This window comes from Schistocerca americana, chromosome 9 (genome assembly GCF_021461395.2).
Source record: "Schistocerca americana isolate TAMUIC-IGC-003095 chromosome 9, iqSchAmer2.1, whole genome shotgun sequence".
NCBI lineage: Eukaryota > Metazoa > Arthropoda > Insecta > Orthoptera > Acrididae > Schistocerca > Schistocerca americana.
The window spans coordinates 148,258,362-148,273,700 of record NC_060127.1 but is presented as its reverse complement, the minus strand read 5'-3'; the positions used below and the strand labels follow the sequence as shown (position 1 = coordinate 148,273,700).

Genomic DNA, 15,339 nt, shown 5'->3' with positions numbered 1-15,339 from the left:
TACTGCTTGACACCGTCTCGTCGCTTAAATATCTGGGCGTAACGCTCGAAAGTGTTATGAAATGAAACGAGCATGTTGGAACTACGGTACGGAAGGCGAATGGTTGACTTCGAATTATTGGGAGAATTTTAGGAAAGAGTGGTTCCCGTGTAAAGGAGACCGCATATAGGACGCTGGTGCGACATTTACTTGAGTACTGCACGAGCGTTTGGGAGTCATAGCAGGTGAGACTGAAGGAGTACATTGAAACAATTCAGAGGTTGGCTGCTAGATTTGTTACTGGTAGGTTCCAACAGTACGTGCTACTAAGATGCTTCTGGAACTCGAATGGGAATCGCTGGAGGCAAGGCGAAGTCCATTTCGAGGAAAAGTATTGGGAAAATTTAGAGAATCGGATTTGAAGCTGTCTGCCGAACGGTTCTACTGCTGCCAACATACATTGCGCGTAAGGACCACGAAGACAAGATACGAGATATTAGGTCTCATACGGAGCCGATTTTCCCTCGCTCTGTTGTTAGTGGAACAGGAAAGGCAAAGACTAGTAGTGGTGCAGGGTACGCTTCGCCCCGCACCGTACAGTGGCTTGTGGAATATCTTTGTAGATGTAGATGCAGAAGTGAGCTTCGTCCGAGATCCACATGTTGTTAATGAAATTGTCCTCGTCGTGCACTTTTGCTGAGACGCCGCCAGAATATCGTCTACGCATTAGCAGATCGTTAGGGTGAAGTTGGTGATCCGTACCAGATCGGTCTGACGGAGGAGATAGAGAAGATCCAAAGAAGAGCGGCACGTTTCGTCACAGGGTTATTTGGTAACCGTGATAGCGTTACGGAGATGTTTAATAAACTCAAGTGGCAGACTCTGCAAGAGAGGCGCTCTGCATCGCGGTGTAGCTTGCTCGCCAGGTTTCGATAGGGTGCGTTTCTGGATGAGGTATCGAATATATTGCTTTCCCCTACTTATACCTCCCGAGGAGATCACGAATGTAAAATTAGAGAGATTAGAGCGCCCACGGAGGCTTTCAGACAGTCGTTCTTCCCGCGAACCATACGCGACTGGAACAGGAAAGGGAGGTAATGACAGTGGCACGTAACGTGCCCTCCGCCACACACCGTTGGGTGGCTTGCGGAGTATAAATGTAGATGTAGCTGTAGATCTGCAGCTTGTACAGTTGGAACTATAAATCCACTTACAGTTTTACTCGAACGACGCAGCTGTAGACACACTGCGGATGCTGTGGGCTTCTTACGAAAAAAGTGCGCACAGCCTCGATATTGTTTCCCGTACCAGCGATTCGGGGTCTCTCTGCAGATTGCTTCTTCAATGCAGAACCCGTTGCTTCGGAACGGCGAGCCCAAGTGCTGACTGCATGAGCTAAGGAAACACGGCCACGCCATCCGATGTCGAAACTATGCCGAAATTCTCGACGCGCGGTCGCCACACTTCCATTCTTGTAAAAGTCTTTTACCGCAAAGGCACGCTACACACCGTTCCATTGCTCCATGTTTACTCTTTACTAAATGGCAAAACAGTGCGAACAGTCTATACATTTATCACCACCTACCTCGCAGAGTTGCCACAACACATTCCAAAATTTCTAATTCTTTTGAGTCTACATCTACATCGATGCTCTGCAAGCCACCGTATGGTGCTTGGCGGAGGGTACCCTGTACCACAGCCGGTCGAAGTGTCCGTGCGGTTCTAGGCGCTGCAGTCTGGAACCGCGAGACTGCTACGGTCGCAGGTTCGAATCCTGCCTCGGGCATGGATGTGTGTGATGTCCTTAGGTTGGTTAGGTTTAACTAGTTCTAAGTTATAGGGGACTAATGACCTCATAAGTTGAGACCCATAGTGCTCAGAGCCATTTGAACCCTGTACCACTACCAGTCATTTCCTTTCCTGTTCCACTCTCAAAACGGCTGCCTATATGCCTCCGTATAAGCAATAATTTCTGGTATCATCTCTTCGTGGTTCTTATGCGCAATGTATGTTGGCTTCAGTCAGCTTTAAACGCCGGTTCTATAAATTTTCTCAACCGTTTTTCTCGGAAAGAACGTCGCCTTGCCTCCAGGGATTCTCATTCGAGTTCCACAAGCATCTCTGCAACACTACCGGTAACAAATCTAGCAGCCCACCTTTGAATTGCTTGGATGTCTTCCTTCAATCCGACCTGGTATGGGTGCCAAGCACTCGACAGTGCTCAAGAATAGGTCGCCCCAGCGTCCTATATGCAGTCTCCTTTACAGGTGAACCACTCTTTCCTGAGTTTCTGACAATAAACCGAAGCCGAACACTCGCCTTCCCTACCACAGTTCTGACATGATCGTTCCATTTCATATCGCTTTACAGCGTTATGCCTCTATATTTAAACGACTCGACTGTGTCAAGCAGGACACTAGTAATACCGTATCCGAACGTTACAGGTTTGTCCTTTGTACTCATCCACGTTAACTTACATTTTCCCACATTTAGACCTAGCTGCCGTTCATCACAGCAACCAGAAATTTTGTCTAAATCGTCTTGTATCTTCCTACAGTCACTCAACTTTTTTAATGCGATTCTGTCTGTTTTTATTATGCGGGAGTTGAACGTGTGGTTTTAAACTTTCTTTGCTTTTTGCGTTTAATTTGATTGGGAAACCGTTGAGATTGAACTTAACATTTACATGGATGGACATGAGAAATGAAAGGTTGCAATAAATTTGTCACCTATGATTATTACTTTACGTATGAAATATTCTGTTGCAGATTAATAAAAATGAATTTATTTGAATATTCCAAAATAATTATTCAAGTTTTACTTTTATTCAAGCACTAAAGCTGTTTGTGCAAGAATGAAAATATTATTGTCCATCGACCTTACAAACATTTTCACGTTGCAGTGGATTTTTGATTAACTGGGTATGCCCCGACTAGCTTTGAAGCATAAGACTATCTTTACCATATGAAAATATTTTCTTTTTTATATTGCTAAGCTCTCATGAAAATTATCCAGTTTTAAATACACTTTACGATATGTTCAGAATTTATCACTTTTTTTAATGAAAATGTACAAAAGCTGCAGCTTGTATCCACCTGCGAATGCACAAGGTAAAATCTACTATCTCTTTTTATTCTGCGTCAGGAATACTGTGAAAAGAAACACTTCATCGTTTTAGTTCACCCCTACCTGTACCCTTTTTAGGATGTGGTCGTTATTGCGATCGTGTACTTAAATCTGCCGCTGTTGCAGACTGCTCGCTCGCGGCGGAGCTCCACACCGCCAGCGATATTCTACAAAATGATGAAATTTCTTAAATAAAATGGGTAATGTCCGGTGCGAACTTTGCAGTAATTGTGACAAACAGATTTTACTAGATAAATATATTTTAACAGAAACAATTAAAATCTTTACACACCTTTTACAATCCCAGCTACAAATGGCGTCCATCATCGACTTATGACAAATGAAGACTACGTAAGAGCCTAATGCAATTTCACGGGTTCCTCTCCCATTCAGTCCGTGCAGAAGACAAGCGATTCTATTACAGTATATTGCCTATTTATATCTTAACTAATTCTTGTACAGTCTTTGTCATTTTGATTACATATCGTTTCTTCTGTGGCGGTTTTCACATCCTCCGCCACAGATAGTATTTCACCAACAGTGAGCATTATACATCGAAATGCCGGCCGGAGTGGTCGTGCTGTTCTAGGCGCTGCAGTCTGGAACCGAGCGACCGCTATAGTCGCAGCTTCGAATCCTTCCTCGGGCATGGATGTGTGTGATGTCCTTAGGTTAGTTAGGTCTAATTAGTTCTAAGTTCTAGGCGACTGATGACCTCAGAAGTTAAGTCGCATAGTGCTCAGAGCCATTTGAACCATTTTGAGCATCTAAATGTTCTTTTAACTTTCACTTTGGATGAGTGCTGCCAGAGAACGTTACAACTTCGACACCTTACCGAACACCGCAGCATCTTCAGCAAACAACCACGAATTGCTGCCCACCTTTCCCACTAAATCATTTATGTATATACAAGACAACAGCGGTCCTATCTCACTTCCCTGGGACACTCGTAATGATAACCTTCTCTCTGATGTCACCCTGCATAAACGTTTCGGACTACGACCTGTTGATGCAGCAGAAATGTTGAAACATTAAGTGTCGTTAGCCGGCCGGTGTGGCTGTGCGGTTCTAGGCGCTTCAGTCTGGAACCGTATGACCGCTACGGTCGCAGGTTCGAACCCTGACTCGGACATGTGTGGGGTGGCAGGTGGAATTATAGAATAAATGTTTTGTATTTATGCTGTTGTTTGCCGTTCTCAACACTGGCTCTCTAAGTACAATATTAGCGACCAGAAAGTGATTAGCAAAATGTGAAGCCTGTAATTAGAATTCCTAGTGCCCACTTCATCCGAGAAATACATTTATAGCTACAGCTTATAGCTCTGAGGAATTAGGAGATTGTCTGGGATTCATAATCAAAAACAATTCTGTCTGAAATGTTCACTATATTCTGAAAAGTCACAGACCAAAAAGAATCCACACAATCCAACTACCAGAGCAGTTCAGAGTCTAATGCGCTGATGCAACTATAACTGTTCAAATTAAATGTTTAAGTGAATACTCGCCATAATTTGATGATAATGCTCATCAAACGCCACGCTAAATAATTGTAGAATGTCTGTCCTGTGGCGGCACGTGAAAATACGACATACGCAAACTGAAGATAGATCATTAAAGTCATCCCAGAATTAACACTTCACTCGAAAACGATTTCATGGTTACGCGTATCCCTTATTACTGCATCTGAGGCTGTTTATATCAATGATACCGACGCTACGCGACTCCTGGCACAGGTGGTGCGCTAATCAGCGTCTGGAGAGAACTGGGGCCTTCCTTCTCTCGCTCAGCGTTCTTACATATAAAGCCGTGGTGCGGAAGGCTGATCAAATCTGCTCTCCCGACTAACCGCTGGGCTAGTAATGCACCACTTCAAGTTATCGAATAAATGATCGCTTCCTTTGCTGATGGCCGATGAAGCTTTCAGTCTAATTGTGCAATCATCACACAAGTAAATAATCATAATAAAAGTCTGACGTGGATAAGTAAAATATTTTGGCGACAGAATTAATTTAATTACACCACACGCAGTAGACGAGCTCTGAACTTGCCCTTTGGAGATATGCTATCGCTATAGTTTTATATTTATTCAGTTGAAACTTCTCACATCTTTGTGACTATAGCGGATCTCCCTTCTATTTAAATTTGAACATCCTAGCTTTATTTATTCGCCTACTTAATCTATCTTGCTTCCTTAATTTTTAAGATAAAAACCAGAAACTCATGAATTTCAACTAAAATTTTAATTTGTGAGATCCAGAATACTGTTTCTACTAAATTATTATGCAAAAGGAATCTAAATATAAATTTTTAAGTTTATAGCTCTTTTCTGTTGCGCCAATGATTTTTACAGAAAAACGTCCGAATTTCGAAAATGGTTAGAGTTATTGAACTGATATTCAACACATATTGATTTAGTATTACTCCTGACATGCTAGAAACGTTTCAGGTTATTTACTTGATTTTTAAGGTACTGCGCAACATTTATGACGTCAGAGCTAGTTACAGCGGACTGGCTGGCACACAATGGAAAGACTGATGTGAATTTTATAAGGCGTAAGTAGGCTGCTTCCCTACACATGGATGTGTGTGGTGTCCTTAGGTTTAAGTAGTTCTAAGTTCTAGGGGACTGTTGACCACAGATGTTAAGTCCCATAGTGCTCAGAGCCATTTTTAAGTGTCGTTTTTTCTCCTTTTTATGAGCAGCTCGAGTCGTCCCCGACGGCGCCCGTTCCTTCCACGGCCGCTGCCGCCGCGCTCAGCTACGAGATCCGCCCCCTGACGCAGCAGGATGGGCCCCGCATGATCTCGTTCCTGCGGCGCCTCTTCTTCCGTGACGAACCGCTCAACGTGGCGGTGCAGCTGGTGCAGCCGGGGGAGGAGACGTGCCGCGAGCTGGAGGAGTACTGCCTCTCCTCGCTGCCCGACAGTAAGAGCCACTCCACTACCTACCTGTCTAGCCAACAACTCATTGACTCGCCTCTCCGCTGGCAGCTGGTCGCGTTGGCCGCCCAGCGCCTGCTGTATCAGCAGGCTTGCAACCGGTAACACAGACTCGTTGTTTGGGTTGCATAAACTACAGGGGTTCACATCTGTGCTGTCCGCAGATCAGAAGAATGCGCGCGCCAGGAATGTGACTGCAAGTGTCATGGTCGAGTCACGATAGTACGCGGTGTTCTAAAAACATTCTCGTGAATGCAGCTACGTGAAAATTGAGATCTGACAGAAATAAATATGTTGAATATTCTCACGTCTTCATGGTTAAATCCTACATTCCTGTGCTAGTATCAGTAACTGCCATATGAATAGTTCATGAAACTGTCTACGAAACTACTTAAACGTCTTTTATCGTTACAAAAACGTTTCATTCTATTCGGTTAAAACATAACCAATGGCAGGATATTTTTTCTGTTTCTTGTTTTTAATATGGATGCGATGTCTGCATTCACGTTTTACTAGATTTTTACTCTCTTGTACTGGAACTGTAAATCCATACACAGTATAAAAATGAATACATGTAAGTGTCTGTGTATGTATGTTCCATATGTCCTCCTAAACTACTGCCGGCCGAAGTGGCCGTGCGGTTAAAGGCACTGCAGTCTGGAACCGCAAGACCGCTACGGTCGCAGGTTCGAATCCTGCCTCGGGCATGGATGTTTGTGATGTCCTTAGGTTAGTTAGGTTTAACTAGTTCTAAGTTCTAGGGGACTAATGACCTCAGAAGTTGAGTCCCATAGTGCTCAGAGCCATTTGAACCGTTTTGAACCTAAACTACTGGACCGATTTCAAGCAAACTTGGTGCACATTCAGGGTGTAAATTTTAAGTTGACAAACCAGAATAACTCGAAAAATAAGCTTCACACGAAAAAATGTGTAGAATCCAAAGTTGATTGTTTTCTAGGGGGATATCTGACGGTGCTAAAATTAGCCTGCCACCCCAGCCCCTTGGGGGTAAGGAGGGAGGCAACTTTAAAATTTCAATTGAGGACCCCCATTTTTTATTGCAGAATCAGATTCTACATAAAAAAAGCTAAATACATTTTGTCTTAAACATTTGTTTTGATTCTTGGCAGTTTGCACTGTAATTCAAGAAAATCTATGTTCTCATTTTTGCGTGGAAAATGGTTACGGATAAATAAAAAATACTTATTTACTTCGTAAATTTTGATTCGCTAAAACTAAAACTCTCCCTCTCTCCCCATAGGGTGGGGTTTGAGAGAGAGGAATTAGTTTCACAAATGTTGACCACGAAAGAAACAAAAATTATCTGAATCTGCAGAAAAAATTAATAAGTGGATCAACATTTGTAAAACACTAATTCCTCTCTCTCAAACGCCACACTAAGGGGAGAGAGGGTGGGTTTTAGATTTAGCGAAGCTAAATTTACGAAGTAAATAAGTATTTTTTTTTGTTTGTCCGTAACCATTTTCCACGCAAAAATGAGAACATGGATGTTCTTGAATTACAGCGCCAACTATCAAGAATCAAGACAAATGTTTAAGACAAAATGCACGTAGTGTTTTATGTAGAATCTGATTCTGCAATAAAAAATAGGGGTTCCCATTTGGAATTTTACAGTTGGCTCCCACCCCCCACCCCCCCACCCCCGCTCCCCAGGGGACTGGGGTGGCGGGCTAATTTTAGCACCATCAGATGTCCCCCTCGAAAACCATCAACTTTGCATTCAACACATTTTTTCGTGTGAAGCTTATTTTTCGAGTTATTCTGGTTTGTCAGCTTAAAATTTACACCCTGTATAACATACTGTCAGGCAACGATCGCTGTGAGCTTATAAACCAGCTGTCTATCAGAGCGGTGTGGGCAAGGGTGAAAAAGTAGCGTAGCACGTGACACGTGAATTCCCAGACTTAATTCACGCAATATTTGAGACTGAGGGCACTTAGCGACTTGCAACAATTTTTTAAATTTTAAAACCTTAGGAAATGTTTTCTCGGTGACAGCCCCTGCAAAATGGTGGAGGTAAAAAGGTTATCGCTTACAGTTTTTCACCTGCTCTTGCACTAAAAGTAGTCCATGAGGTATGGCGTAATAATTTATTACTTTCTTACTACAAACTGCATTAGCGACACATTTTGTAGACAGTATGGATATATAGCACTGAATGTAACTGCAAAATTATGTCATTCCAAGACACGTAGTTGAGGAGATATCACGTCGTAAACAATGAGATGCGTGAAAATCTGCCGCATGATGCATGACATTTAAATTTATTATTCCTTTGTGCTAACTCTATTCGCAATAATTTCGCAGACAGTGTACTCATATGAAACATCCTTGAAGATTAAAACTGTGTGCCGGCCCGAGACTCTAACTCGGAACTTCAGCCTTTGGCGGGTAAGTGCTCTACCAGCTGAGCTACCCTACCGAGACTGAAGACAGTCCTGAAAACCTTACTTCCACCAAACGAGTCGCACTCGGGTAGTTGAGTTGCTAAAACACTTACCCCCGAAAGGCACAAGTCCCGCGTTCGAGATGCGGTCAGGCACACAGTTTTAATCTGGCAGGAAGTGTCACAGCAGTGTAAGCGCCGCTGCAGAGTGAAAATTTCATTCTGGAGTATCCACATATTCTGCTGACTGTACCTACTACATTATATAACTGTGCGACACATATATGGAGATATGACGCCATAAACAGTGAGATGCAAGAAAAACTGCCTCATCATGAGTGATATTTAAATTTATTACTTCATTGCTACTAACTCCACTCGCAACACATTAGGCAGGTAGTATTCACATGTGCTGCTGAAAGTACCTACAAAATTATACCATTGTGCGAGACAGTTTTGGAAACATGACGTCATAAACATTTAGCAGAAGGTCAGACGCTGCGTGCTACTGGCGTGGACGCATACCTGCAACGCCGGGTTTCTCTACTAACAACATATAAAAGAAACTGTGAATCCTAAACAGCGAATAATGAAACACAAGGTTGAAGAATTAAGTCTATTGGCAATACTTTTTTAGACGACGAATAGCAGTCGTGGGGCACCCGACACAGAAATTCTTCTGAGCTTCATAGTGTAGCTGTTTCTGGTGTGGAGGACGAATTGACGTAATTGAGCTTAAGCTGCAGGACATCTGAGTCATTAGCACCCATACTATTTTTCCCACTATAGGGCCGTGGTTGAATAATGCGTGGGCAGGAACAGTCAGTGACAGATTAATAGTTCCAAAGACTTTACCGGGCAAATTAACTGGTGGAGTTTATCATCGACTTCTGATCTGCAAAATTTGTTGTTATTGGAAAACGTTACTCTCGAAAACAGGAGAACGAGAATGGTTTGTACACGACGGGCACCAGCCCCATTTCTACACGTCGTGCAGCAGCACCTAACACAAACGTTTACTGAGTGATTGTTTGGCTGGAAGGGTTCAGTAGCACGGCCTGCCCGTTTACACTATGATAGGTTTTTAGCTAAGGGGAAATTTGCGGGGAATTTTTAACAATTTTTAACATTGTGCAACCCTGTCAGCAACTGTGATAAATGAACATGTAACACGTCAGCCTCAGTTGCAAATGGAAACCAAACTCTACCCAGGTTTCAGCCAAAATAATTTGGCCTTCTTCAGAAGCGAGTGACAATAAACTACTGCATGCCTAAGTTTGGCCATGTCAAGTAAAAAAGTATAGTGCCACTCGTTTCTGAAGAAGGCCAAATTATTTTGGCTGAAACCTGGGTAAAGTTTGGTTTATGTTTGGAACTGAGGCTGACGTGTTACATGTTCAAATTTTCAGCGGTTGTAGCACCACACACATATCGTTACAGGAGCGTATGTCCTCCACGTGACCAAAGTCGAAGACAGTCAGGCGTGTCCTCAAGAGTCCATGATCATTTCAGAAGGCCTTAGCCACGCGTAATAGCGACTGGGAACAAAATTGTGCATTTCATGTAAAGTCAACAGGCAAATAGCTAATGCTCTATTTTCGGCAGCAGAGACAAAATGCGAACGATTGCAGTGCTACGTGGCTTTATGCTTAATTACAGACTTACTATTTTATCAGTTGATTTGTTTTCACCACGTAACTGCCGCTGTTTACGTCCTTCTTCGTTGCTGAGCGATGTATCACTTTTCGTTCTGACGCCGCAACTCTTCCTTTCCTATATCTATACTACTTTTTATCTATACAAATGATGAACTATTGGTTTTACCGTTTAACAACTTTTTAATAACTGTGGAAGTATTACAGGTATCGGGTCCCATCTAATGTGTCACCCGCCTATACGTTTTACATGAACCTTTCAAGACTCGATCGATCTGTTTACAAAGAGAAAGCAGAATATCTCTTTCTTTGACGTTGTCCAACAACGACCTAGGAAGCTCGACGCCCTCGCGGCCCAGGGTCTTCCATGGCTCGCGGTAGTTTGCATTATTCGTTTTATTTCTTGCCCACCTGCCACTACGTCGAACTTTCATGGTGATCGTTGGGCAACGTCTTCCACGTTATCTGCAACATAAATAAACTTTCTTCCCACAGTATTTCTGAAAACCCAAAAACAAACTTAAAGAACATAATAATAATAATGTTCTTACAATTATTCGTATAAGTCTTGATCGATTTAATGAGGGGCGGGACAGGCCTAAGCCCTGTGACACCGCGGTAGCGTTCTCGCTTCCCACGCCCGGGTTCCCGGGTTCGATTCCCGGCGGGGTCAGGGATTTTCTCTGCCTCGTGATGGCTGGGTGTTGTGTGCTGTCCTTAGGTTAGTTAGGTTTAAGTAGTTCTAAGTTCTAGGGGACTGATGACCATAGATGTTAAGTCCCATAGTGCTCAGAGCCATTTGTAGCCAGCCCTGTGACACCACACGATATTTCGCAGTCTGTTTCTTTTGCGAAAAACCAATAGACAAGAGCATTGCTGGTGTCGTCAAAGTAGTCAAACAAAACACAGTTTAAGCAAAAAAAGTACGAATTCTACTTCGGGTATTGTATCAGAAGAATAAAAAAATAAAATGTGTTCCTCACAAGTCTCTCGCTCGAGAAAGTCCACCAAAGAAAACAACGCCGCTAGAGAGTGGTTGGCACAACATTACGACAAAGCTGTCCAGAGAGGCCAGACTATCTTAACACGACATTCTTGAGTCACAGTGCGAAGCTACCACTTCTGACGATCCAGAACTATCGGCAAACGAGGCGTGTGGATGCTGCGGCCGGGATAGCAGACCGCTACAAGTCTGGGTGACGTGTCAAACTGCCGCTGCAGAATATATTGGGGCATCAAGGATTGCCCAGTCTGAAAATGGAAGTTAAAGGCCTTGCAGCTAAGCCTTCAATAATAAGAATTGACATTAAAACAATAGCTTTTTTGTTGTCTTGTTTTTCTCTGGTTTTAAATGATTTAAAAAGACGTTGACTGGATGCTAATATTTTTTATTTATTTTTTCATTTATTTTTGTTTTTTTATTTTTTTATTTTTATTTTTTTATTTTTTTCTTATATTTTTTAATTTTTTCTTTTTTATTTTATTTTATTTTTTATATTTTTTCCATTCGCTCACACATTCACACGATATATACATTGTACACACTCATACATATTACAGTTAACACATTCTCACACTCATTCATTCACCATTTTTTAAATAAAAAATAATAATAGATAAATAAATAAATAATAAATACAATAAATAAGGTTTAAAATTAAAAAAATTATATAAAAATATATACACAAGATGTGCAGTCTTGTCATTCGCATAGATCGTCGGGCCATCTGGAGGAGGCCAGGTAGTGCACCCTGTGTCCAAGTTCTCGTACAAGGTCGTTATCTGATTGTTGTGTGTTTTCGTAAAACGTTTTGGCAGTGGTTCTGAATCGGTCCCTCAAATAGGGTACCCCTGCGAGTTGGTGGTGTGAAACTGCCATCGGTGCGCCGGCTTATAAGGCCGGTTGGCGAATGAATCTTCTGGCACTACTTCGGATCACGGGAGTGGCGTAGGAAAATAGCGGAGTCGTTCATACCGTAAACGTCTACTTTAGTTTCACTCGCTGTGATGAAGGCACCCCGCATTTCTGTTCCGTCGTGCGGGCTGCTGACGTCGCAGGCGCACGGTACGGACGCTGCAGCTATCATAGAACAAATTGAAGTGGCTCTGAGCACTATGGGACTTAACATCTGTGGTCATCAGTCCCCTAGAACTTAGAACTTCTTAAACCTAACTAACCTATGTACATCACACACATTCATGCTCGAGGCAGGATTCGAACCTGTGACCGTAGCGGTCGCGCGGTTCCAGACTGAAGCGCCTAGAACCGCTCGGCCACACCGGCCGGCTATCGTAGGACAGAATGGCTGATGTCTGAAAGACTATATGTTTTCGGGAATGTGTTTGTAGGACTTTTTCTGCGTTTGACCAACACCATCCCAAGTAAGAGAGTAAATATACACAAAACGCGTTGTATAAGAAGGAAATTTTAAACTTTTATAGAAGGAGCCTAACATCAGCAAAAGTGAAAACCATTGTTCTGAGAGAAATAGCATCATACAGAAACCACTGATCTTGTGAAGCTCGTCATCCCTTTTATCGTACGAACCATGGAGGAAGGGCAACAGGTACATCGTAGAAGCTCCTGTTGAAAACCTTGAGGTGTCTTTTATTTTCGCAGTGCTGCCTGTTTCACTCGTAGACCATTTGCAAACATAGCAGGCTAAGCTTGAAAATGATTTATGACCGAAACTAGTAGCACTGCACAAAATAAAAGACAGCTAAAGGTTTCAACATGAATTTCAACAATTATTTAGCAGCTGATTTTTCCCACCTGTACGCATACAATAGGTATATCCCGCATTTCTGGGTTTCAGAAAAGCGTTTGACATAGTGCCAAACTGGAGACTTAACAAAGATCGGAGCATACGGAACTGGTTCTCAGTTACCTGTCCAGAAGAATTTTTAAGTGATAAAACCCAGAGTGTTGCTCAGCATGGGGCCCCCCAGGGAAGGGTGTAAGCATCCCTCTTGAAAATGACCACAAAAACAATCCCGTAATGTTTGTATACCGGGTGATCAAAAAGTCAGTATAAATTTGAAAACTTAATAAACCACGGAATAATGTAAATAGAGAGGTAAAAGTTGACACACATCCTTGGAATGTCATGGGGTTTTACTAGAATAAAAAAAACACCCCATATTGCTAGACGCGTGAAAGATCTCTTGCGCGCGTCGTTTGGCGATGATCGTGTGCTCAGCCGCCACTTTTGTCATGCTTGGCCTCCCAGTTCCCCAGACCTCAGGCCATGCGATTATTGGCTTTGGGGTTACCTGAAGTCGCAAGTGTATCGTGATCGACCGACATCTCTAGGGATACTGAAAGACAACATCCGACGCCAATGCCTCACCATAACTCCGGACATGCTTTACAGTGCTGTTCACAACATTATTCCTCGACTACAGCTATTGTTGAGGAATGATGGTGGACATACTGAGCATTTCCTGTAAAGAACATCATCTTTGCTTTGTCTTACTTTGTTATGCTAATTATTGCTATTCTGATCAGATGAAGCGCCATCTGTCGGACATTTTTTGAACGGTTGTATTTTTTTGGTTCTAATAAAACCCCATGTCATTCCAAACATGTGTGTCAATTTGTACCTCTGTCTACATTATTCCGTGATTTATTCAGTTTTCAGATTTATACTGACTTTTTGATCACCCGGTAGTATCAGTGGTGTACTGATTGACATAAAAAGTCCACTAAGTATGCGAAGTGAAGATTAACTGCAGGGACGCATTCCTGACTGGAAATGGAGGGAAAAACGTCCTAGGAGCATGTGTCCGGAAGCGCGTCGTTGCCACGGTAGACGCACCGTGTGTTCTCTGTGTGTTGCAGGCTGTGTGGTTGACGCAGCTTAGGTTAGTAACAGAGTGGTTACCTATTCGTGTCGGGAACAAACCAAGGTGGTGTTTGTGTACTGCCAGGAGGTGGAAATGGTCGAGAGGCAGCACGCCTATACTAAAAATTGTACCCTCGCAGACACCAACCACTTCACACAACATTTCAAGTCCTTCTTGAGCATTTGTGTGATCATGGGTCCTCTCAGACAGATGAACGCTCAGGGAGGAGGCGGACTGTGGGTACACCAGATTTAGAGGACCGAGTTCTACAGGATACTCACAAGGAAACCTCCCCATCGCACCCCTCTCAGATTTAGTTATAAGTTGGCGCAGTGGATAGGCCTTGAAAAACTGAACGCAGATCGATCGAGAAAACAGGAAGAAGTTGTCTGGAACTATGAAATAATAAGCAAAATATGCAAACTGAGTAGTCGATGCGCAAGATAGGCAACATCGAGGACAGAGCAAGCACAGGAGCGCCGTGGTCACGTGGTTAGCGTGAGCAGCTGTGGAACGAGAGGTCCTTGGTTCAAGTCTTCCCTCGAGCGAAAAGTTTAATTTTTTATTTTCAGACAATTATCAAAGTTCAGGCAATCACTCATAATCAACTTCGCTCTCCAAAATTCCAGGACATGTTCAGATTTGCTTGGACATATGCAGGATTTGACGGTCTACACGCGGAAGAATTTGAAAACGTTAAAAACATATGTTTTGACAGAGCACAGGGAAAACTGTGCGACTGTGAAACTGTTACATTCATTTCTCGCAATTTATGTGACGAACTCTTGTGTTTTCATCACTTTTTTGGGAGTGATTATTGTTGTGTTGGCAGAAGAGCGAGGCCGAAAGGCACGCGTTTTAGCTCACGCAGGCTGGCGTGAGGAGGGAAGAACTATACTGACGTGAGGTCTGGAATATGACACGGAATTAGAATTCAGAAAGCGGACGTAATTAGTTTGATACTTAACTTTAATCCATTAATGATGAACGTCGCTCTTGACGGTACGTGAGTCACAATATTATCTGTTCAGAAGACATAGTAACTGAATATGGCGCCTTGCTAGGTCGTAGCAAATGACGTAGCTGATGAGAGCGTCATTTGTCAGTGAACCATCGCTAGCAAAGTCGGCTGTACAACTGCGGCGACTGCTAGGGAGTCTCTCTAGACTAGACCTGCCGTGTGGCGGCGCTCGGTCTGCAATCACAGATAGTGGCGACACGCGGGTCCGACGTATACTAACGGACCGTGGCCGATTTAAAGGCTACCACCTAGCAAGTGTAGTGTCTGGCGGTGACACCACAATTATCACATCCACAAGAAAACCTAAACCGGGCAAGGTAGAGGAATCTTTTTACCCATTCGCCAAGTGTACAAGTTAAGTGGGT

The 15,339-nt window shown here is 43.0% G+C and overlaps 1 protein-coding gene across 1 annotated transcript in view; it reads left to right on the top strand.

The window, feature by feature from the left end:
* The window catches only part of LOC124551064 (arylalkylamine N-acetyltransferase 1-like), a 94,734-nt gene that overhangs the window by 56,448 nt on the left and 22,947 nt on the right, over window positions 1-15,339 (top strand). The window contains exon 2 of the mRNA XM_047125949.1: window positions 5,809-6,031. Within this exon, the coding sequence (XP_046981905.1) occupies window positions 5,809-6,031 (223 nt within the window). The remainder of the gene's footprint in view (window positions 1-5,808; window positions 6,032-15,339) is intronic.